This window comes from Asparagus officinalis, chromosome 9 (genome assembly GCF_001876935.1).
Source record: "Asparagus officinalis chromosome 9, Aspof.V1, whole genome shotgun sequence".
Lineage (NCBI taxonomy): Eukaryota > Viridiplantae > Streptophyta > Magnoliopsida > Asparagales > Asparagaceae > Asparagus > Asparagus officinalis.
The window spans coordinates 567,989-578,624 of NC_033802.1; the positions used below are offsets into that span (position 1 = coordinate 567,989).

At 39.3% G+C, this 10,636-nt stretch overlaps 1 protein-coding gene across 1 annotated transcript; it reads left to right on the top strand.

The window, feature by feature from the left end:
- On the top strand, window positions 2,111–4,890 carry LOC109823102 (probable purple acid phosphatase 20). Its single transcript, XM_020389387.1, has 4 exons — window positions 2,111–2,281; window positions 2,759–3,050; window positions 3,224–3,795; window positions 4,287–4,890. Exons 1-4 carry the CDS (start codon window positions 2,123–2,125, stop codon window positions 4,563–4,565), a joined length of 1,302 nt encoding a protein of 433 aa, XP_020244976.1. The 5' UTR covers window positions 2,111–2,122; the 3' UTR covers window positions 4,566–4,890.

A 10,636-nucleotide genomic window follows, 5' to 3' on the forward strand; every position in this document is an offset into this window, starting at 1 on the left:
GAACACGTGCCATTCGAACCTGCGCGCGTGGGAGCGGGTGGCGCCATCACGGGGCGTTCATCGTTTATCGGACGGTTAATTAATTACGAATAGGAATCTGGGTTTGCGAACAAATCGGTGTGGATATTGAAATGAACGAGGGAAGAACTTTTAAATATCCTATTATTATTATTTTTTTAATTTCATTTTCTTTTGACCAAGAACTTTAAATACACTAGCTCTCTTTTTCAACCAAATTTTTAAAGTACTGACGAGGAGGAGGAAGATACGATTCATGCTGCGGTGTACATACTTGAAGAATTATTATAGGGTCAATTACGAAGATATAATGTGATGAGAGGTACAAGTATATGATATATATGGCAGATATATTGAAGAACTTAATTACATTTATATAACCTTTATAATTAACATGCATGGATTTATCTAAATATATTATATTTATTGGCGGGAGAAATTCGTTTCACAAAATATCCCTGTTTTTAGGACCAGCTGAGGCATTTAGATTTTGTTTTTCGTATAAAAATGATAACTATTTTTCTAAATTTTTAACTAGTATAAGCTAAATATATTTTTTTTCGATTTTTTTTTCTCTGAATTTATTTTCAAGAATCTCATGTGGCATTTGTTTAAGCTTGAAACAGGCAACCCAAAAAAAACATTTTAATAAGCATAATAATGGTTCTTAATTTACTGAGCTATAGCTTTCCTTACAAATACAGTATCACTGTCTAATAAAATAAGTTATCCAAAAAATAATTCTATTTATTTTATTTCTTTTGACAAAGAGTATTATCTTTCTTTTTCAACCAACTTGTTTAACGCTAAAACGAGGAGGAACATAAGATTCATGTTGTTGCGTTACTTCCTTAAGCTACGTTACACCAAAGTATGATGTGATACAGATAATTATTGGACACAACATGGGGGGGAAACATAATAATTAATTAATTTGTGAGTGTATACACTTAAAATTTAGGCAGAGAATAGCGCAGAAAGGATTGATCACCTCAAACCCAAGATTAATCCTACAATTAGTAGATAAATATTAAATCCAGCATGTAGGGTTCTTTTTAGGGGTGTCCAAGGCCGCGGCCCGGAAACCCGGCCCGGGCCCGGCCCGGAAACCCGGGCCAAGTCCGAGTTCTAGCCCGTGTGTGTGTATACTCTCTCTCTTAGTATATAAGTATAGTATATTACAACGGTTACTTCCCCATTGGCCCAACGAGCAACGGCTACAGGGTTACTTATGCGATTCTCTCTCTCTCTTAAATTATAACTTATAAATATATACAATATATTTACATATAATATATGTATATATAATATATAGTTACATAATAATTTAGAAGTATATACTAATACATAATTATATAAAATATAATAATATTAAACTAATTTTTAGCATTTTTTTATTAAAAAAAAAAGAAAAGAAATTTTTTTAAAAAAAACTAGTTGGGATGTACTTATCTATTGTGATGCGATGAATTCCAAAATAAATTTATACTTGTAATTTGTAAATAATTTATTAATTATTAATAAAAAAATTATTTTTATAATTTTTTATTTGTAATTTATGTTGATTAATAAAATTATTATTTTTTATTAATTTTTTTGTTTTTTTTTATAATTTATTAATAAAATAATGGACAGGCCTAGTTCTTTTGCACCTCAAAGTTATCGTTTTTGCAAATTAACCCTCAAAAAAATTCGATATTTCCTAATTATGAGAGGATTGGTGATGGTCTATGAACTGGCCTCCATTTCAGCCTGTAAAAAAAAAGAACTAGCTTGACAATTTTGGTCTTTGATAGAATCTGTAAAATATAATTAATTGGCTTGTCTCGTAGTACATAGATTTGTTTGGAATTTGTGAATGGCTAGGCTTAGTAGATTTGTGCTACCCAAATACTGGTCTCCTACGTTTGTTAGATCGTGGCTTTGTCATGACAACTTTCCTAAGCATCAACGGACTAATTAATATTAATAAAGTATAGGTCCAACTGCTCCTGCACGCTTCACCTAAAATAATTTGCTTCGCATCTTTGGGATATCCTTCTCCTTATAATTAAATTGCATCGCTCTCATGCATATATATTTCTTCAATATTTCAGAGAACACAATGAGACTTTCGCTCCCTTCTTTTAGCTCCGTCGCGTTTATCACAGGAATCATCTTCGCCTTTCTTCTTCAAGAGTCTGTGTCCTACGAACGCCCGAAGGCGAGAGAGACCCTCGCTATTCCTCTTGCTGACGATGCTGACGAGCTCACTCCTCAACAGGTAAGCCACATTTCTCTCCGTTCTTCTCTCTGTCAATTTTATCTTTTTAATCCTAGAGAACGGACTGTACGTGTTTCTGATTCTGATTAATTACTCTCCTGCTTGTCAACGCCGATCGATTCAACTCCTGCATTTGTTCTATATTCCTCCGATATAAGAGTTAGAATCGTCTTAAGCAATCTAGTACTGGCCCAAATTCGCTAGATAATGGGTGAACTAACGACTGTCTATTCTTAGGTCAATGCAAAAAATTAATTAAGGGAATTTCAAAGTGAATTAGTACTGTACTGATTAAGGTTTTTCAACGCTTTGGTGGGCTAACAACCCAACTGACAAACTTTTTAAAAGTCAGTTGCAGCGGTGTTACAGATGTAGCAGGCAGTTGAGCAACCACCATGGGTAGTTGCTGGTGAGAATTTTACGAAAAAATTCGCAGAATCAAGAAAATCTCACATTTCCTTATGGTTAACGTTACAGGTGCATATATCCCTAGCGGGGAGAGACGAAATGAGAGTGACATGGATCACGGACGACGATGCTCCGTCAACCGTAGAATACGGAACCGTCTCCGGTGAATACCCCTTCTCTGCTTCTGGCTCTGCCTCCTCCTACTCGTACGTCATGTACAATTCAGGACAGATTCATGATGTAGTTATTGGCCCTTTGCAACCCGATACAGTTTACTACTACCGTTGCGGCTCCAATCCGGCTCGCGAGTTCTCCTTCAAGACACCTCCTCCCGTACTTCCCATCAAATTTGCCATCGTTGGTAATCTACTCTCAAAATTCAGAGCGTGACGCCAATTTTACTCATCGTTTATTAACATAGGAACCTAATACTATATGCTGCAGCTACTTAACTTCTATGTTCTGTTTAATTCGCACGTACATACATGCATACATACATACGTACATGTCATAATAGCCTGCTGTTCTGAACAGGCGACTTAGGCCAGACAGATTGGACAAACTCGACCCTCACACACATGACCGACTCAAACTACGACATCTTGCTGCTCCCTGGCGACCTCTCCTACGCCGACACAAACCAGCCGCGGTGGGACTCCTTCGGTCGCCTGATCGAGCCTCTCTCCAGCACCCGGCCTTGGATGGTCACACAAGGCAACCATGAGATCGAGAAAATACCAATTGTCGAAACAAAACCATTCAAAGCGTACAACGCTAGATGGAGAATGCCTTACGATTTAAGCGGGTCAAGATCAAACCTTTACTACTCCTTTGATGTCGCAAATGGCTCGGTTCATGTGATCATGTTGGGCTCGTACGCTGATTTTGATTCGAGTTCAGGTCAGTATAAGTGGTTGGTGGAGGATTTGGGTAAGGTTGACCGGAGGAGGATGTGGACGGTGGTACTGATACACGCGCCGTGGTATAACAGTAACACCGCACATCAAGGTGAAGGCGAGGACATGAGGGCGTCCCTGGAGGAAATTTTATACGGCGGTCGCGTCGATGTCGTCTTTGCTGGTCATGTGCATGCCTATGAACGATTTGTAAGTACGAAACTCTCGACTTACGAGGTCTTTTGGTGTGCTGTAACTGTAATTGCGATGCGAATGTTCGATGCATGTGGTTGCAGTTTTGCACGGAATTGCTTCTTCAGATTCAAATTTTTAGTAACATGCACCATCCATATAGTTGCAGTTGCAGATATTTGTCTTGAACTGTCGGGACTTCTCGCTTCTGTTGGAGATTGGTTGCAAATTGCAATATAAATTGCACTATATGCACCTCAAAAAGGTTGCAAGTATGATATACACAAGTAGACAAGAATCTGTGTAGACCTTTAGTCACAATAGAGGGTTTTTTCTATGCAAATGTGATTGCAAATTAAACTATATCTGTAAGTTAATGAAGAAATGCAACTACTCAAAACGTACTAGTCGCATGCAACTACAAGTGTAGCTTCCAGTAGCTAAACTAATGAAGTGATTAGTACTGACATTTCCCTTTTCTTTTTTTTTCTTTTTTTTTTAAATGGCAGACGAGGGTGTTCAACAATGATGAGGATGATTGTGGACCGGTGCATATAACCATTGGAGATGGAGGCAACAAGGAAGGACTCGCATCGGATTACATAGATCCGCAGCCTAAGATTTCAAAGTTTAGAGAGGCGAGCTTCGGACACGGAGAACTCGATATCGTGAACCATAGTCATGCACGGTGGACATGGCACCGGAACGATAACGATGAACCTGTCATCGCCGACCAGGCTTGGCTCACCAGCCTCTCTTTAAACAAAGCATGTAACAAGAAGAAATGATGCCTCAATTTCGGCCTTTGCCCCTGTAGTTCGGTTGGTACTGATCATCCTAATTTTTGGCAAAGGCGACTTTTCGAAAATCTTATATACATTTCCATTGAAGTATGGATTAATTGATGCAAGCAAACCATGAGGTTTTCTCACTCAAAGCTGCAAGATGAACATGTTCTCTTTATTCAATTCATTGAGGGGATGAAAATTGAAGTGTTTGAGACAATTAATTGTTCCCCTAGTCAATCTATGGTGCGTTTGAAATGTTTGTTGTACGAGTTGTTCTATTTTTGGCTGTGTATATAATCTCCTGCCATTATTTATCGAACTGTTCCGATGACAAAAATATGATCATATCAACAGTATTTGGATGCGTTTTTTTGCCCAGCAACTCAAGCCCGTGGCCTTACAGTGGCTTTCGGCCTTCGGGCCTGAACCTGCTCCGTACCCATCCAAGCGGTAAACCCAGCGACTACATCTTTTTCCCTTGCACATATATATATGATTATTGAACGGCTAAATAGCACTTATATACCCTGTTGTTCCATCTAGTTTTCACTTATATACCCTCACTTGTATTTGTATTTGGTAGCAAATACCCTACAGTTTTTCAAACTTGCACTTGTATGCCCTCAGTTGGTTTTGACAGCACTCGTATACCCTAAAGTTATTTAAACTCGCACTTAAATACCCTAAAGTTTTTAAATTTGACACTTAAATACCCTAAAATTCTTAAAACTTACACTTAAATAACCTCAAGTTTGCGTAACCGAGGATATTTACGCGCAAGTTTTAAAAACTTTAGGGTATTTAAGCACTAGCGGTAAAAACTTTAGGGGTATTTAATTGCTGCTAAAAAAATGAGGGTATACAAGTGCAAGTTCAAAAACATCAGGGTATATTTTTTTTTGCTACCAAAAACACAAGATGGGGGTATACAATTGAAATGTAGTTGAAACAATAGGATATATAAGCAAGCGCTATTTAGTGAGCTCAAAGGTTGAGGTACAAAGATGAGATCATGTTTCACATGGCTTGGCAATTCTGTGCACCGAACATTATTTATTTGTGAAGCCATTCCCTTCATACGAGTTTTGAAAAAGTTGTCTGTAAAAGGTATTAGTACTTGAGCTTTTTCCATAAAATCATAGCATATGAAGAGAAAAAGGCTAGAGAGAAAAGTAATGGAGGTCCTTTTTCTTTGTGGCTTTTTCCATAAAATCATAGCATATGAAGTAGAAAGTGATGGAACAATAAGAGAGCAAGCATTGTTTTCTAGCCTATACTCTCTGCTTGAATTTTGCCTGTGAAAGTTCCTGAAGAAATATGTTTATGTCTACGGTACCACCTCATATATTTCATAAGTACTGATTATTTTCCACTCGTTGGGTACAGTCATATCATTATTTCTGTACGTGTAAAATACCTGTAATATTTTTAGAAGATTTACGTCGTGTTACAATAAAATCTCATTGTTATTAAGTTCGTTCTTATTTTTTACACGTGTCTAAGAAATGAACTTGATAACCCCTGCAAGTCTCTGTGCATGCAATCCTCTCTTTAGCTACTTTTTCCTTTCTTCCTCATTATATTCTGCTTTCAAAGGCTTCCACGTACTAATGAATTTTTACCGAAACAGCAAACTCCCAACAACAACTCAAAAGTTTTCTTGCATGCAAAATGGAATATTGAGGGGGGAGATCCTCTCTTGTGCTTTCAACTTTCCCCCTCTCAGCCTCTCTCTACCCTTTGCTAAACCAAGAGATCCTCACACCTAAAAAAGTTTGTTTTATACTTCCTTTTAGAATTTGGAAGCCCAGTCATATGTTGAGGGGGGGAAAAAATAAGTTCAAGTGGCTTTGTTGATGATTACGTACATGCAATCAAGTGCCTCGCTTGAGTACTGCTCATCATTGTTATTGCTATTAATTATTATACATGCTTTTTGGAGCCATGCAACATCTATATATGGAGCTCTCCATGTAGCGCTAAGACAGAGCCATTGAAACCCTAAAACACTCCATGGTGCAGTAACACTAGGTCATCAACACAAGCGACCATTCAATATGTGAGGAAAAGAAAACATTATATATTTTCAAGCAAGCAGAGGGGGAAATAGAAAAAGAAAGAGTTATTTCGTAGGGTTTTGCCATCATTTATTACAGACAACCAAACTAGTAATGTTATAATTGTTGTCCACAAACACCACGTTCATACCTCACCCTTAATGAATAAACCAATTTCTTTATTTCGTGTTCATCTCTATCTATAATAGTGAACACAATTAATTATCTTTTCCTTTGCTGCTTTTTTTGGCTGTTTTCGATTTGCTCTGTATCTCTAATACAATACCTTAAGAAATTGAGAAGGAAAAAAAAAAAGGAAAAATTCCCAAGGACCCAAAATATGGGACCAACTGGAGGGGGACATGCCCCCTCCTATTGAATAATAATGTGACTATCATTAATTATGGTCAGCTCATTATGCAATAGGAAGGGGCATAATGTCCCCCTCCTGTTGGTCCCATATTTTGGGCCCCTGTAGCAAAGCTAAAAAAACGCTGAAAGAAAAAGTGTTGCATCTCCTCCCTCAAAAATTAGTGTTCAAGCTCAATCCTCTGACCATTGGTTAATCGCTAAACATGATTTACAATTAATAGTTAACACTTCTATTATTTTCTACTAGGCATTATAGTTTGATTTTAAACATTGAAACCATGAACTCAACCAAAGCCGTGGAATTAGAAAAAGTATGGGAGTAAGTAATAATCAAATCACTTCCTCTTCCCCCTTCCTAAGGAACCAGAGGCCAGAAAAAGCCAAAGCATACCTCAAAGTACCAACGAGCCCCACAGGGGCACAGCCTGAAATTGCTCTCCTGTCCATTGGAATCACCCTAACCCACATGGGCAAAATGGTCATTTGGCGTATACGGGATCACGCTAAACAACCATCGCACACCTGGCGCAAAAATGGAAAGGGACCAGAGAAAAATGATGGGGAAAAAAATTCCAAATCCTAATCCGAATCTAACTTACACGAAGAGAGAATCCAATGGAAACAGATACATTAACGAGACACATTGTACATGAAAAGCCTCTGCGAAACGGTAACAAGATCCAACGAGGCCCACGAGGGGGCCCAAAGTGACAAGTTTCGCCTCAGAAACATTTAGATGCGAGGGGCAAATCTGTCATGTGTCTACTAATCATTCTTAATGCGTGCAGCTTCGTCATAACGAGAAGAACTTCCGGGAGAGGGACCCCCAATTTTAGAAAAATTCCTCAGGGACTCTAAATCATGGGATACAAGAGGGGACGGGTGAGATGTCAACCCCTAGGTGCATGATCTACTGTTCATAATCAGTAGATCATGCACCCAGGGGTTGACACCTCATCCGTCCCCCCTTAGGTCCCATGATTTGAGGTCTCTGTAGAACAACTCCCAATTTTAAGAGGGGCAACATTGCTAAATCTCATGAAACAACTTTAGCCAATGGGGAAATAATTTATTCTTCATCTCCTTAAAAAATGCATGCCCGATTGAATTTGCAGGCTGAGGATGAATGAATTTGGTTCACAAATAGACTTCGCAGGTACTTAAATTAGAAAAAAGATATAGAATCTAAATAGGTATGATATAATTCTTTTTCCATTTCTTTGGACTAATAAGTTAGATAGCATGAAGAAATTTCTATGCAGGTAGTAACTTTATTGAATTTTCCTATTAATATTTGGTAGTAGTAATATTAACATAAAAATGCTATCAATAAATGACAGGATTGCAATGGTCAAGAGAATAATAGCAAATAATATTTTGATTTATAAGAAGAGCAACATTAATGAATTAGTAAGTGTTGATATTAAGTGATCACACAATCAATAATATCCGCGGTTGGATAGGGGTGAGGTTGATGAGTGACCGCTTCCTTCCCTGAATATCCGGTTCTGAGTTTGGTTGATGAAAAGCCTACACATGTAGAAACACATGAGAGGATGGGGATTGGTTCCCCCGTGGTTCCTCCGACGATCAAGTCAGCTAGTGAACTTGAGTGGAAAAAATAAAGAATTATAGGAGTTCTTGTGTTTGCAATATAATTTGCAGATTATTCTGAGAGGATTAGATCTTCAGATCACATAGTCAGTGTTATGGTGTTTCCATTCGCTAAAAGTGCAACTCAGTGCCAAGCAGCGGACAAGTATACTCCTACATGCTATATCCCAATCAACTTGGCGGCCAGAGACCAATGGGGATGACCTTTCCCCCGACTCGACGACTCGACGTTCCTTCATGTCAACTCGAAAGGTGAAACTTGTCGTCTCCCTTTTGTCGAAGACAACTCGCCACGAGTCCACTCGACCACTCGCCAGACGCCTTGCGAAGCTGACTCGAAAGACGTTACTTCCCGACGAAGGTAAATGACATCTTCCGCTTCGAGCTTATCCTCGCTGACAAACGTGTCAATATCGCATTTAATGCTTATCAGACACATCAATGCCCCTAGCCCCGATAACATTCATGACTCATCGGACCACGTGGGCACCACCACGCCACTAATCACTTCTCATTTAATGTTGAAGTGATCAATCCCCCACTCGCTAGCCGACACCTGTAAAGCAGGTGCTAACGCAGCCGCTAAACCACACTTTACCACTGTCATCATATGCTCTGTCGAAGTGACCAGTCTACCCTTACATCCTAGATATATATACATGTACTATTTTACCTTAGAAAAGGCCTGTATTTTTGAATTTTAATCGGGGGCTGGAATCTCGATTTTCAAATCTAATCCTTAAGCAATCACGTGCACAAGAACTCTAAGTTCTTATTCACCCCACTCAAGTTCATCAACTAACTTAATCGTCAGATGTACAACGAGGGAACCCAACCCCATCCTCTTACGAACTTCTACTTGTGCAGATTCATCTACCATGTTCAAAGAACCAGACATAAAGTCGGAGAAGAAAGCGACTCATTCACCAATCCTCAACAATTCATCCAAACATGAATCTAATTGACTGTGTGATCACTAGTACATCAACAGTCAGAAATCAGAGATCAAGATCCAGATCAGAGTAGATTCCCTCCCCTGAATGAAGGAATAGTACCTCTTATTTATAGTGGTGTCGGAAGGACAGAACCATCATTGTGGCCGAGTACATAATGGAGGTGAAAAAATATGGGCTGACGGCTGAGTTAGCTCTTACTTTACAGGTGTTGGCTAGCAACTGGAGGAGAGATCATCTCGGTATTAAATAGGAAGTGATCGAGGCATGACGGTGCTGATGTGGTCTGATGAGTCATGAAGACCATCGGGGCTAGAGGTATGATGGCGCCAGCCAAGCCTCAACAGTGATGCTGACAAGTTGTTAGCAGGATGATCTCGAGGCCGAAGTCCTTTAGCTTGGCCGAGAAGTAACGTCTTTCGAGTCGTCATCGAGAGGTGTCGAGATAGCTGGTCGACTGGACTCGCTTGAGCTGTCTTCGACAAGAGGAGCGACAAGTACCGGCTTTCAAGTCGACACGAGGGAATGTCGACTCGGCAAGTCGGCTGAGTCGTCATCCTTGTTGGTCTTCGGCCGCCAACTTGATTAGGACATTGCATGCAAATGTACACACATCCGTTGCTGGCAAAGGGTACCATTTAGGTGATTGAGAACACCACAACAGTAAGCATCATTTAATAGACCAAAAAGAAAAATCCTTATATGTCTAGTAAATAGTAGAAAAAGAAACAAGCATATAGTAACCTATTAATTAATACTAGCAATAATAACCGCAAAGGTGTAATAATAATGGATAATAATGGGGAACAAGACCAAAAGAGAATGGATGCTTTGCAAGTGATACTTTGTAGCAGGGCCCGGAAAGAAAGCTATCATTGCGAATCTTAGGCCGACCCGAACCCATCATCACATCCTTTTAAAACAGATGAATTGCATTTGCGCCCTCATTTGCCCCTTGCTCCTAGTAGAGTCGATCACGTGACTCGCACTCGACTCTCATCATAAGCAAGAAGGCATAATAATAAGAAGCCAGCGCAAAACATTAAATTCTCGCTCCCCACCGGCCGCCCTCCTT

Coding starts and splice junctions, on each gene's coding strand:
- LOC109823102 (XM_020389387.1), top strand. CDS start 2,123: ATGAGACTTTCGCTCCCTTCTTTTAGCTCCGTCGCGTTTATCACAGGA. Junction 2,282..2,758: donor ACGAGCTCACTCCTCAACAG/GTAAGCCACATT, acceptor TTAACGTTACAG/GTGCATATATCCCTAGCGGG. Junction 3,051..3,223: donor CATCAAATTTGCCATCGTTG/GTAATCTACTCT, acceptor TGTTCTGAACAG/GCGACTTAGGCCAGACAGAT.